General features: G+C 45.4%; 1 protein-coding gene across 3 annotated transcripts; it reads left to right on the top strand.

The window, feature by feature from the left end:
• Nucleotides 1-1202: 1202 nt before the first annotated feature.
• LOC308383624 (pyroglutamyl-peptidase 1-like) lies at nt 1203-4802 on the top strand. 3 transcript variants are annotated; one of them, XM_080861666.1, is made up of 5 exons: nt 1203-1333; nt 1814-1866; nt 2242-2376; nt 3414-3646; nt 4107-4801. In XM_080861666.1, exons 1-5 carry the CDS (start codon nt 1303-1305, stop codon nt 4315-4317), a joined length of 663 nt encoding a protein of 220 aa, XP_080717792.1. In that variant the 5' UTR covers nt 1203-1302; the 3' UTR covers nt 4318-4801. The 3 variants fall into 3 exon arrangements, with proteins under 3 accessions (XP_080717792.1, XP_080717793.1, XP_080717794.1); XM_080861667.1 differs by having other exon boundaries at nt 2260-2376; nt 4107-4800; XM_080861668.1 differs by lacking the exon at nt 2242-2376 and having other exon boundaries at nt 4107-4802.
• Nucleotides 4803-14034: the final 9232 nt, after the last annotated feature.

Consider the following 14034-nt stretch of genomic DNA (forward strand, 5'->3'; position numbering starts at 1 on the left):
TGACTCATATGGCTGGCGAATGTACTTTAGACCCTCACAGCCTCACAGAGCAGAGTGGGATAAACAGAGAGATGTACGAGAGACAAATACAGCATCCTTGCAGTACAGTATATCAGCGAGTTGAGACCCTGCGGTCGAGCAAAACATTGTTATTCCGCCCACCGCTCAGCGGTGACGTCAACAGCCCGCCTGCATCAGCACCAGAGCAGAGCATCGTTAGTTTCCGTGGCAACAGAGACACGGTGAGTGACGCAGGCAAGACTGAGAGAAAGGTGAATGAGTTGAGGCGGGAGAAGGAGAGAGGGAGGGGCGGGGTAGCGACTGCAGTGCAGGTTGTGTAGGAGGTCTGTGGAGGTGTCCTGTGCGTGTGGGTGTTTGATATGGAGACTGTAGCCACAGCGCCAGTAACATGAATGAGATACATCTTGTGAAGCATTCACTTTATAATGTTTCCAACACCGATGGAGAGCGCATTTTCTTCATTGTGCCAGCTACACAGGATGCAGTGTCCAGAATGTGTGAGTCATTTCGCAACCCAGGGGTGTGGACCGCACAGTGTACCGAGAATGAAAAAAGAAGGGCTGTTCCTGCAAGGCAAAATTAGATTAGCCGTGACTTTCTAACAACAAACCGAGAAGAAAGCTTGTCCTCTACACTCAGGTAAACAGGCCGTGTCAGAGGTTGTGTAAGTCACGGAGAAGTGTCCTTTGACTTTGACTCTCTGGGGAGAAAGGCTCTGCAAAACCCTGTTCCACTCACCGTGCGTCTGAGCAGCTCCACCGGAGCAGCTGGTTGGGGGTTAAATGTTCACCTGAGGACTTGGGGGCTGGCAAGACCCCCCCCCCCCCCCCCCCCCCCCCCAAAAAAAAAAAAAAAAAATAGAGAGGGTGTTCATGTTTGTTATTCCTTTCAACTGAAACTTCTCTAACTTTAAATCTATAAATACAAAACAGATGCTTGGCTTTCATTTTCAGTATTCCCGTGGCTCGAATTGCACTGTCTTTCATTAAAACGCATTAAAAATGACTGTTGTCAGCTTCCTCCTGTCTCTGATTTATTTCCCGATTAAAGGGAGAAAAAAATAATCCACAAATCCCCCCCCCCCCGTTTATGTGTAGTATGAGCTGCTGCGGAGAGCGAGAGATGCATGCCCAAACAATAGATGGCAGTATTATCCATCCACGTCTTGTGTGCCGTTTCCTTTCAGCTGTGAATAAGAAGAAGACAGCACAAAGCGCAGACAATCCTGGGATCCTTGTTAGTGCTCATTTAACACAGCTCCAGTCACATTAACCGAGGACAATGGCCAGTAAGAAGAAAATAGTTGTCACAGGTGAGAGCTCTTGATTGGTCAGAGGACTGGAGATAGGCACAGTGTGTCTGCAAGTCTTTTTTTTTGTTTTGTTTTTTTGCAGAGCTGTTATATCTCAGAGTTCTTTATGTCTGAGCTGCACAGTTACTATTGCACTTGAGCTGTCGTGAATACATCATGAATGGATGATGGCTCTGCTTTCAAAGTTAACGCGCTGCAGAGAGTAATGTCGCTGTCGGGGATAAAGGATTTTTGTCTCCTGGCTTTGATAATGGCAAAGAAATCACCCCGTTTCTCTTCACTGTGTCACGTGCTTTTACTGCAATTAATTTTTAACTTGAAGTAACCTTTACACTTTAAATGAAGGGTCCCTTTTTTTAACATCAGTCCTGTACCTGCTCTCCATTAAAGATAAGCACTCTGTCTCTGTTGCTTGCCTCGCCACAGATGTGGTTAATTAGTTGATTCTTTTTTCTTTTTAAAAAAAAAATTTTTCTGCAGGGTTTGAGCCATTTGCTGAGCATACCGTGAACTCCAGCTGGGTTGCTGTACAGGTAATCAGAGATTAATGATTAAGAAAACGGTTTAATTTATCTCCAAAGTTGGGAAAGTCCTGCTTTGAAGCAAGGGATGCCTCAATAAAATGCAACAAATGAATACAAAAGAACACCATATACACTGGCCAATTACACTTAACAGGCCAGATCAGGGGTTATAATTGCTATACTCCAGCTTGACCATGACCCTGAATTGAATAAGTGTAAGAAATTAAGTGAATTTGTAATGAACATATATGGAAAAATGCTTTAGTAAATTCACAAAGGGCTTGTTATACATATTGCACAAAGCTGTGGATTAAAGGGTCTGTCACTTTGTGCTCATGTTTGTTTATTGCCTGGAAAGCTAATTGCAATTATCTTGTACATAAGCACTGGGTGTGTTCACAGGAGCTGGAGCGGTTAGGACTGGGCGAGGCAGTAGATCTGTATGTGTGTGAGATGCCCGTTGAATACCAGGCTGTTAAGCGCCTACTGCCGTCTCTGTGGAAAGAGAATCAGCCACAGGTATTCAAAGAAATGCACACTATTTTACAGATGGAGTTTTGTATGCATGTAGTGCTATGCAAAAGTCTTGAGCCACTCATTTCTTTACATTTTGTTAGGAAAACTGGAAATGAGTGTAGTGATTTAACAGAAACATGTGGAAGCACAGTATGTAAGGCAAAAACAGTGTAAAGTTTTAACGTGACAACCTTTATTCTTCAACACAGCCTGAACTCTTCTAGGCAAGTGTTCTTGTTATTTCTTCAGGAGTAGTTCTCCAGGTTTCTTGAAGGACATTCAAAGCATTTTCCTTCTTTGAATGTTGGCTGCCTTTTGTTCCAGTCTTTATCAAGATGATCGCACACAGTTTCAAAAATGTTGCGGTCCTTGCTCTGCGGAGGCCAGTCCATGACTGTGGCCATACACTTTCCAGGTGGTATTGAAATTTTAATTAGACTCGAATCATAGCAGAGTGTCTACTGTTTTACAGGCTGTTGACTCTCACTGTTGAACCTCTCTCCTGGCCTTCTCCACCCTGACAATGATTTGAACCAAACATTTCAAAGACTGGTTACTTGACAACTATTTCTGATGTGGCTTCAGTAACAGTATACGAATCATTTCGGTCCTTGTTTTTGGCTCTGCCACTTTGACCCTTTCATCTCCACTGTCCTCAAAATTTGCACACCATTTGGAGAACTAGTGGGAATCGCCTTGTTGGTGCAACAGTGCTTTTTACGCCTGTCAGCTGTCATCATTAGCGCATATAGAAATCAAAATAATTGTTCTTGTGACAGGCCTCTAGTAAACAAAGTGCCAAAAGTTAAAATTTAAAATGTGGTGCTTTGTCAAGTTGTCTGAGTTAGTTAATCAGGAAATGGTCAGGGTTGGACTCATAAGTGAAAAAGCAGTCAATATTCAAAGAAAGTCTTGAGTAATAGTTCTCCAGAGCACTTTAAAATATGAGAAGTTTGCTTGCTGGAAGCAAAAGACTTTTGCACAGTATACAGTAAATGCCCAAATGAACCAGTGTCTCCTGTTTGATTTCCTGTGAACAGCTGGTGGTGCATGTCGGTGTTTCTGGATTAGCCACCACAGTCACTCTTGAACGGTGCGGTCATAATAAGGGCTACACGCGTCCAGACAACTGCAGCTTCTGCCCGGCCTCCCAGTGCTGCGTGGAGAACGGCCCGGATTGCATAAAATCAATCCTAGACATGGATACAATCTGTAAAAGGGTCAATGACGCTGGCATTGGCATCACTGTGTCCACTTCTGAGGATGCCGGAAGGTTAGTGATGTTTTTGAAAATGTTTCATAAATAACTCACCTGCACACTCGGGGTGTGTTCAGCCACCGTATATGGGTGGCTGCCTTTTGTAGCAAAGGAACACAATAAGATATCTTTCAAAGTAAACGGTACCATACAGTCAGCAAACATACGGTGTGTTTGCACAGCTTTTGTTTACACGTCTGTTCTGAATGCTGCAGTCGGGGCCCAACAGACAGAATCCATAGCTGATAACAAGGGCCGATAAGTGTGTGTTTTATCTCATCACAAAATGAAGGCATATGTGCACATTATTCTATTTAAATGCTTAAAGCTGGTGCTACAAACTGCAGTCGGGGATACATCCATTACTGCAGAGTTGGCACACAGACTTTGAGTGCATCTCCCATCAGTTCCTCCTCCTGACTTTTGCTACAGAGTGCAAGTTTTTCTAACATCCACCTACTTTGGCCCCTTGCAGGTACCTGTGTGACTACACTTACTACACATCTCTGCACCTGGGAAAGGGCCGTGCTGCTTTTGTCCATGTGCCTCCTCTAGCAAAACCCTACAGCGGCAAGGATCTGGGTAGGGCCCTCCAGGCTGTCATACAGGAAATGCTGAAACTGCTGGAGGGGAGTCACAGTGAGGAGGCGCAAAAAGGCACTAAGCACAGCAGTGATAATCCTTAACAAAACTTGACCACTTTTGACTGACTTACAATATGAGGGTACGCACAACTGGCCAGGTGTAATGTTTTCATCTGAGGGAAGCTGTGCGGCTCCCAAACCTGTGACATCCAGGGCCAACTGTCGACCTGGAGCTGCAGAAAATGAGGGCTTGATATTCACATTTGTTTGTCACATCTGTGCCTCACCTGGGTGTGGTGTCTTAGAAATATTATGCCTCTAACACTCCCAATTAGGTTGGTGTCTGGAAATTGTCATTCCCCCGTGTCGCTTTGCACTTCACCCACAGAAATGTGATGACTTTCAAAATGTGAACCTGGAAAAATGTGTTCATCTCAGGGAATATATTGCAAATGCAATCAGTAATGTGATTAACTTAATTTGTCTGTCCTGTGTGTGTATGGTAGGATTGCAAAGGAAAACGAATGGAACACTGTGTATAATTAAAAAAAGCTTCATACAGACTTGGTCTTGTCCTTGTTGATCTGAAATCTTTGGTCAGATTATTTATGAACTTCTCACTTGCAAACTTTTAGACAGATCTTGATGTCAGTCATTAAATTCACCATTTCCCTTTAGGCCGTTCCTGAACAGCTGTTCATCAGTCTCTGTACAGCCTCTTGAAAATGCAAAAAGTTTTAGGCCTGCAGTTTATCTCGAGACAGTGAAGTGTACTCGGTGAAACAATTAACTACTTTGTCACACGTCCTGTCACACTGAATTCTTTCATAACTGACGTACTCTCGGATTCCTGTGATGCTCAGCTGAGTTACGGTAATGCTGGGCGTGATTAAACAGACCTGCTGAACCTGTTCTGACCTGATGGATTGGGGGAAGGTGGAGAAAGCTCATGATTACAAACAACCTGCTCCTATAGTTCTAATGCACTCCCCCCCCCCCCCCCCCCCCCCCCCCAACACTTGTTACTGATGTAAAATCGGTGTCAAACATGAGGCGCGAGGGCCAGAATCAGCCTGGCAGAAGGCTCCAATACAGTCTGCTGGGCATTTTGCAGCTTGTCCTACTGAAGAAGACATCCCTTACAACTGTTCATGTCACACAAAAGTAATAATTAAATGACAGGATTTCCTTTTTCTTTCCCCCTCACCATCTACAGCAGAAAGTTCTTTTACAATGTGTCCATAATAAAAAATCAATAAATGGGACTTTTTTTTTTTTTGATTGGACATCACATTTTGGGTTATTTAGACCAAAATACTCAATTTTGCTCTACAAGGGCCTGATATCCACTTACGAGGACATTATACTGCTACTGTTCTATCAAACTTTTAAACAAATATCCTCATATGTGGCTCTTATTTTTCATAAAAACAAAAATAAGGTAAAAAAAAATCTGGTAATTCTTTGTTTTTACATTCATTGGGCCCCAATATGCCCAAATATCAAAGAGAAATTAAAAATGCATGCCGTGGAAGAGTTCGGGTCTTAGGAGGTTAACTTAATGTAGTAAAAAAAATAGATCTGATGTTGCAAATGACAAGTTTTTATTGTTGCTTGAAAAATGCCCACCTGGTGGAGGAACTACAAACTGTTATTTGGTTAAATGAAATGGTTCAAACTATTCAAGAATCATTCTTCCTGATGTAAAACGGCAAACATTATACCTATTTTACCTGCTTCCTTTTTTTTTTTTTTTAAAGAATGGCCGTTTGACAACTGAGACCATTTCTGATGAGGCTTCAGTGAACAGCAGATGGATCAACTAAAAGGTCAGATACACCTCCCAGATCCTGTGTAAGTTCCTCACTGAATCACTTCAGAACTGTCACAGGTACAACGAAATAAAAAAAAATCCTGTTTCTTCCTGTTTCTTAAGGACGTGACTTTCAGATAATGTTTATTTGCTGTAGCTACTGTTTTAGGCCACCTCTTCTTTTTACTCCACAAGCTCAGTTTTCCCAGTTTTTTTTTTTTAAGGAAACACTGCACCCCAGGCAGAAACTGTGCCAAGTTTTTAGCTTATGGCTCTCTGGGAATCTCCTTGATGCAAGAGGATGTTATGCCCGTCAAACTATGCTGTTGACATTTTTATAGATTAAACTACAGGAATGGGAACAAATTATGTGTTTTTGCAACAGGCTGCTATTGACAAAGTCTAAAGACACAATTTAAAACTGGTTCTTTACCAAGTTGCCTGTTATGTACAGACATAACACTGGTCCATCCTTAGATTAGAATCATTCTTTTGTTTGAATGGTTAATAGATTAGTGTAGCTTAAAACAGAAAAAAACGTCCTGTGAAAATGGTCAGGTACAAAGATGCAACTGAAAATGAGTGAAAAAGCAGCCAATGTCCAAAGGAAAACTTTCAAAGACCTTCAAAAAACTGGAGAACCGTTACCCTAGAGCACTTTAAACATTACAAGAAACTCTGGTTCATTCAAAGCAGAACATAAAGCAATGAGGAATGGCTCAAGACTTTTGCACAGCACTGTACTACACCAGTACTGTTACAACCTCTCATCCTGTTTAAAACAATGCAATATTTTATGATGGCCGTGATGAAGGCCACAAGCCCAAACACACATTAAAACGATAACATTTCTCTGTAAGAGCTGCTGCAGCTTTAACCTCTTGCAAACATCAGTTTCACACACAAATGAAACGATGCAGTGCAGCAAAGCTGAAGAGGACATTAAACAGATTGTAGAAAACCCCTGTGATTTGTGTATATAGACTGTTCCACAGACCCCCTCTAACCACTGCTAAGATGGTACATTCCTCCCATCCCTTGTTTGTGTTTGCGCTGGTCCACCTTGATAGCGCTGGTGGAGCTGGGCTGTTGTACTGAACATGTGTAGTGCGTGTGCGTGAATGATAAAACACACACACATATACATATACTCACACGAATTCACTTCTGGAGATGTTTGGATTAAAAGAACCCTAATTATCATTGCTGTGGACCCTCTCTTTCATCATATAAGTCACCTGTGCCTTCTGACCGAGGATAGGAAAATCCTGCTGTAATTTGCCAGTCTATTAAGCACACACATGTCCGATTCAAGTGGTCCTTCGAGCCGGATTAATTACAGCATTTCCTAACATGGCGACATCCCAATATGATGAAGAACAACAAGGTGCCCTGCAAAGGAGACCACATAGGGCTCCAAGATATCTGGATGACTTCATCTGGACCTATCTCCCACAGCCGACTAACCCAGTTCCACCGAACACTAACGCAGCTACTCCAATACACCAAATCGCTGGCATCGATGGCTCACCAGAGATGGAGAGAATAAGGAGGATGGAGCAGTGTGTTACCCAGGTACAGGAGCAGATGAGGGAGATACAGAGCGCTATACAAGTGTCTTTGAACTTTGGCCAAAGAACCCCCCAAGTACAGTTACAAACCCAGGTCCGGAGCCATAGTATGCCTTTACTAACTGTGGATAATAATCCTACACAAGCTCCTCCTATGGGCGGACTAGAAAACATCCCTCCCATATCTCCAGTAATACCTAGCCCTCAGTTTCATACTGTACAGCAGACCTCCCCTTCCACAGCTCATCATGTTGATAACCCTCAAATATTACAGTCAACAGCTCCTACTCTCCCTGTTAACCGACCTATTCCTCAGTCCCCTCCATACGTCCACTCTTCTATGCCATCAGCTGCTCAGCCAACACCAGTGGTACCCCGGTCTGCATTTACAGCAACAGAACAGCCACATCCTCCCTGGTATCAGCAAAGAGACCTGAACTGGCAGTCATCAACCCCACAGTGGTCTGTGCCACACAGTGCTGCTCAGTTTAGTATCCCTGGCACTATGCAGTACCCTGTCACGCTGCCGCCTGGCATGCCCTCTCCAGGCTATCCGCTTTGGACTTCAGGCCCACCTCTCAGTCAGCCATACGTTACACCAGTGCTGCCACCTGCTGTTAGCTCACAGTATACCTATCGGCATCCTGCTCCAGCTGCACCTGTCAGTTCACAGCATGATGTAATTCAGAGCAGCCCACAACACTCCTCATCTCTGCTTTCCTCTCAGAGACCGAACTTGATGGAGATGGCTATTTCCTCTTCTTATGGCATCCCTAAACCCAACCTGATCCGCTTCACCACAGGAAAAGAGAGTGATTTCCTGCTACTGAAGAAAGGTCTGGATGGAGTTTTGGGACCACACCCACACCTGTCTGAGGATTACAAATTCCAAGTACTTCTGGATCATCTAAAGTTTCCTCCTGCGTTTCAGCTTGCAAAGAGGTATGTGCATGACACTATGCCCTTCAGTAAAGCAATGCAGGCTCTACAGCAGCGCTATGGACAACCACGCCAATTAGTCCAAGGTGAAATTAACAACATTTTGAGAGCTCCCACAGTGAAAGCTGGAGATGCACAGGGGTTTGAAGACTTTGCTCTATCAGCTAGTAGTTTGGTGGGACTACTAAACTCCATGGAAGGAGCTGCTAAGAGCGAACTAGAGTGTGGTTCCCATGTGGACAGGCTTTTGAGTAAACTCCCCTTCTCCTATCAAGACAGTTTTGCTGAATATTGTCTTGCAAAGGGCATCTTGCAGAGTGACTCAGCTAACACCTATACTCTCCCTGACTTTGCACAGTGGTTGGAGAGGAAGTCACAGGCCATACAGATATCACGAAGGGCTACAGAAAGCTACATATCTGATAAACCCCGCTCAGATCGTAGAGACAAGTCATCACGACCATTAAAGACATCCTCATCAGTCTACTATGGCACTGACAAGCCTACAACACCGACGGCTAATACCACTTCAGCCCCTACTGACAGTAAAGAACCTATGAAAGGGAAGAAAAGAGAGAAATTTAAGCCCTACTGCCCCTTCTGTAGCAGTACAGAACATTACTTGAGTTCCTGTTCTGACTTCATTAAGCTGAGTACTACACAGATTATTACATGGATTAATGACAATAAGAGATGCTGGAGATGTGGTCGGAGTCACCAGCCTGACATTTGCAATCTGAAGAAACCTTGTGCCACCTGTGGAGAACAACACCTTCAGATCCTTCATGAAGCTGCCTCTCGCCCAAACAAGAGTATCCTGACATTGAGTACAGCCTCCAGCATGGTGTATTTGGACCAAGTCACTCATTCAGGCAGAGTCATGCTTAAAGTGGTCCCAGTTACCCTCCACAACAATGGGCGATCTCTGTCCACCTATGCCATTCTTGACGATGGATCAGAGCGGACTATTGTTTTATCTGCAGCGGTTCATTACCTGCAATTAAATATCACAGAGGAGTCCCTCAAACTACGAACCATCAGGCAGGAGGTGTCACAGTTACAAGGCGCATCGGTTTCTTTTGAACTAAGTGCACCCAGCTCTCCCCAAATCAAACATCACATCAGACGTGTCTTCACTGCTAAAGAACTTAATCTGGCAAAACAATCCTGCCCAGTGGACATACTCTGTCAGAGATATCCACATCTGGCCGACGTTCCCATCAAAGCATTTAAGGATGTGCAGCCTATGCTTCTTATAGGCTCAGATAATGTCCAGCTCATCACCCCTCTGTCACCTGTCAAAGTCGGTCCACTAGGCAGCCCTGTTGCTGTCAACACTAACCTCGGTTGGGCCATCCAGGGACCGGCTACCTTTCTACATCTACCTACTGAAGCTTCATGTCTGCACACATCCCTGTTACCATCTCCTTCTCAAGCGTTAAGACAGAACGTTGAGAAGCTGTGGCAGTTAGATGTGCTCCCCTTTCGATCAGAGAAAGAGGTAACTCGCTCTAAACAAGACAAAGAGGCACTGGAGTTACTGCAGAAAACCACAGAACGTGTACAGGTGGATGGAGTAGCTCGTTATGCTACTCCTCTGCTCCGCCGCAGAGACTCCACTAAACTACGAACTGACCATGACGCAGTGATGGCTCTCCTTCGGTCCACAGAGAAGCGCCTGATTAAAGATCCTGATCTAGCGGCTGTGTACAATGCAGAAATACACAAACTGGAACAAGCAGGTTATGTAAGGAAACTCACTCCTGAAGAGGCAAACCGCACAGATGAATCCTGGTTCATTCCCCATCATATTGTGCATCATAACAATAAGCCTAGGATAGTTTTCAACTGTTCCTTCCAATATAGGCAAGACTGCCTTAACGATCAGCTGCTACCAGGTCCAACTCTCGGTCCATCCTTAATAGGTGTCCTGCTGAGATTTAGGGAGCACCCTGTTGCTGTGAGTGGGGACATACGAGGTATGTTCCATCAGGTGCGGCTTCTTCCGCATGACCGGCCCCTGCTGAGATTCGTGTGGAGAGATATGGAAAGAGATCGGAGCCCGGACATTTATGAGTGGTGTGTCCTGCCCTTTGGAACCACATGCAGCCCCTGTTGTGCCACGTATGCCCTTCAGCGCCATGTGCAGGATCATAAAGATGGCAATGAACAAGTACTAGACTCAGTGCTGCGCTCATTTTATGTCGATAACTGTTTGCAATCTCTGCCCTTTGCTTTGCAGGCACGACCACTTGTCGATAACATCAGAGAGTTGCTATCTACTGGTGGTTTCGAAATCCGACAGTGGGCAAGTAACTACCCAGAGGCCATTGCTCATCTCCCCTCTGAAGCAAAGTCCCCTACCTGCGAGCTGTGGTTGACTGAACACCAACCAGATCCCCAAGAACCAACCTTAGGTTTGGCATGGCACTGTTCCACAGACCAGATCGCCTACAGATGTCGGCCAGTGGTTCCTCAGGAGTCAACCATGAGAAATATCTACAGCATCCTCGCCTCTCAATACGACCCACTGGGCTTCATCATCCCCTTCACGACCCGGGCAAAGGTTATTGTTCAACGTCTGTGGCAGAATGACAGGAACTGGGATGATCCCATCGAGGGCGAGTTACTCCAGCGGTGGCAAGAGTGGGTGAGTGAGCTACAGTATCTACAAGAAATCTGTCTGCCTAGATGCTACATAGCCCCAGCAACCCAAGAGGGAACTTTCCAGCTGCATGTATTCTGTGATGCGTCAGAGAGTGCTTACGGAGCAGTGGCATATTTGAGATTTAAATCGGCAGAACATGAGGTCCACACTGCCTTTATCATGACCAGATCACGTGTAGCTCCCCGCAAGAAACTGTCAATTCCCCGTTTAGAGCTGTGTGCCGTACTGGCTGGGGCACAACTGTCTAGACTCCTCCTCAGTGAGCTTACTCTGCCCATTAGTGAGACTACTTTATGGACCGACTCTACCACTGTGTTGAACTGGATCCAGTCCGAGTCCTGTCACTATAAAGTGTTTGTAGGTACTCGTATTGCCGAAATACAGGAGCTGACTGAGGCCGCCAGCTGGAGGTATGTCCCCTCGGCTTTGAACCCAGCAGATGACATCACCCGGGGAAAACCATTACGTGAGCTGTCAAAACCTAGCCAGTGGATGGATGGGCCCCCCTTCCTGAGACAAGCATCTGAGCAGTGGCCAGCACGACCTACTGTGAGTACAGACACTGAAGATAATACTGAGTTAAAGAAATCAGCTTTCTGTGCCTGTGTCACTACAGATTTGGCACAGTCTGATCCTGCATACAACACCTGGGCTGATTTGGTGCAGGCCACCCACCTGTCTTCTCACGGGGCGGCTGGCCTCCCTATGTCAGCAGCACAACGACTAGAGACAGAAGTTCAAATTCTCAAACAGGCGCAACGAGAAAGCTTCCCTGTTGAAGTACACACCCTTAAATCTGGGAAAGAGGTGTACAAAGACAGCAGACTGAGCAACCTTTCTCCCGAATATGACAGTCAGCTTGGCCTCATACGAGTAGGTGGACGCCTCCGGCGAGCAGAGCAGATGGATGTTGACACTCTGCATCCTATCGTGTTGTCACCAGACCATCCTACTACTCAGCTCATCATCAAAGACTATGATACACGTCTCCTGCATCCTGGCCCAGAACGTGTCTTTGCCGAATTGAGACGCAGGTATTGGATTTTAAGAGGCAGACAGGCCATAAGGAAGCATCAGTATCGCTGTTTGGAGTGTAAGAAGTGGAGAGCCAAGCCTGTTTCACCGAAGATGTCTGATCTCCCTGCTACCCGCTTGCGATTAAATCAGCCGCCATTCTGGTCCACAGGAATTGACTGTTTTGGCCCTTTCACTATAAAGATAGGCAGGAGACAAGAAAAACGGTGGGGCATTATATTTAAATGCCTTACGACCCGCTGCATTCACCTCGACCTTCTCACTGGTATGGACACTGACTCCTTTCTCATGGCTCTGCGCAGATTTATTGCTCGAAGAGGAAAACCCTTTGAAATACTGAGTGATCAGGGCACCAATTTCAGAGGAGGAGACAGAGAGCTGCAGGAGGCATTCAAAGTGATGGAGCCACGACTGCAGGAGAAGCTCAGTGAACAGAGCATCACTTTCCACTTCAACCCTCCGCATGCTCCACATTTTGGGGGAGCCTGGGAACGGGAGATCCGTTCAGTCAAATCTGCACTTCAAGTTGCCCTCAAAGGTCAAGCGGTGCCAGAGGATTTGTTGCTTACTGTTCTTATTGAAGTAGAGGGCATACTTAATTCCAAGCCACTGGGATACGTTTCCTCGGATATTGCAGATGTTGACCCGATCACGCCAAATATGTTGCTCATGGGGCGGCGCGATGCTTCCCTTCCCCAGGCAGTATATGGCACCAGAGAAGAACTTGGAAGGCGAAAATGGCGTCACAGCCAAGTCATAGCGGACCGGTTCTGGACTCAGTTCATTCAGCGCTACCTGCCTGGACTGCAGCCTCGCCAGAAGTGGAACCAGACTACTCCACCTTTGAAAGTGGGACAGACTGTCATGGTGGTGGACTATCAGCTCCCACGGGCTTCCTGGTCCGTAGGACGGGTAACACAGGTATTTCCCAGCCCGGATGGACAGGTGCGAGTAGCTGAAGTCGCTATTGGGGAACATAAATACCAACGGCCTGTGTCAAAACTTATCACGTTACCTGAACTGTCAGCTGAACGTCCTTAGTTATATTCACATGGGTTTTTGATGTTTACTAATGTGCTATACACATTAGGGGGCGGCTGTAGAAAACCCCTGTGATTTGTGTATATAGACTGTTCCACAGACCCCCTCTAACCACTGCTAAGATGGTACATTCCTCCCATCCCTTGTTTGTGTTTGCGCTGGTCCACCTTGATAGCGCTGGTGGAGCTGGGCTGTTGTACTGAACATGTGTAGTGCGTGTGCGTGAATGATAAAACACACACACATATACATATACTCACACGAATTCACTTCTGGAGATGTTTGGATTAAAAGAACCCTAATTATCATTGCTGTGGACCCTCTCTTTCATCATATAAGTCACCTGTGCCTTCTGACCGAGGATAGGAAAATCCTGCTGTAATTTGCCAGTCTATTAAGCACACACATGTCCAGTTCACAGATATTAAGCATTATGTTTGCTCCCATAACGACAGCCTCACAAACAAACAGTCTAATCAAAACTTGGCCATCGGAATAAACTTAAATATTCCTGGAAATGGGAGATGCACACCCAGAGTGATACAATACCACACACAGTGTCCAGTTTTCATTCTGACCAAATGACTTACCCAGCTGTTCTGACAGCTGTCGGCCCCTCTCTGCAGCCACCACTTGCTCGTCTTCCATATCACACTTGTTCCCTATCAACAAGTGTGATTTGTTTTTTAGATATTAAAGCATTTGAGAGTAGGCTCACCTTGAGCACATGTGACAGACGTGGAAAAGTATGG

This window comes from Rhamphochromis sp. 'chilingali' (assembly GCF_963969265.1).
Source record: "Rhamphochromis sp. 'chilingali' genome assembly, chromosome: 16".
In the NCBI taxonomy this organism is placed as follows: domain Eukaryota; kingdom Metazoa; phylum Chordata; class Actinopteri; order Cichliformes; family Cichlidae; genus Rhamphochromis; species Rhamphochromis sp. 'chilingali'.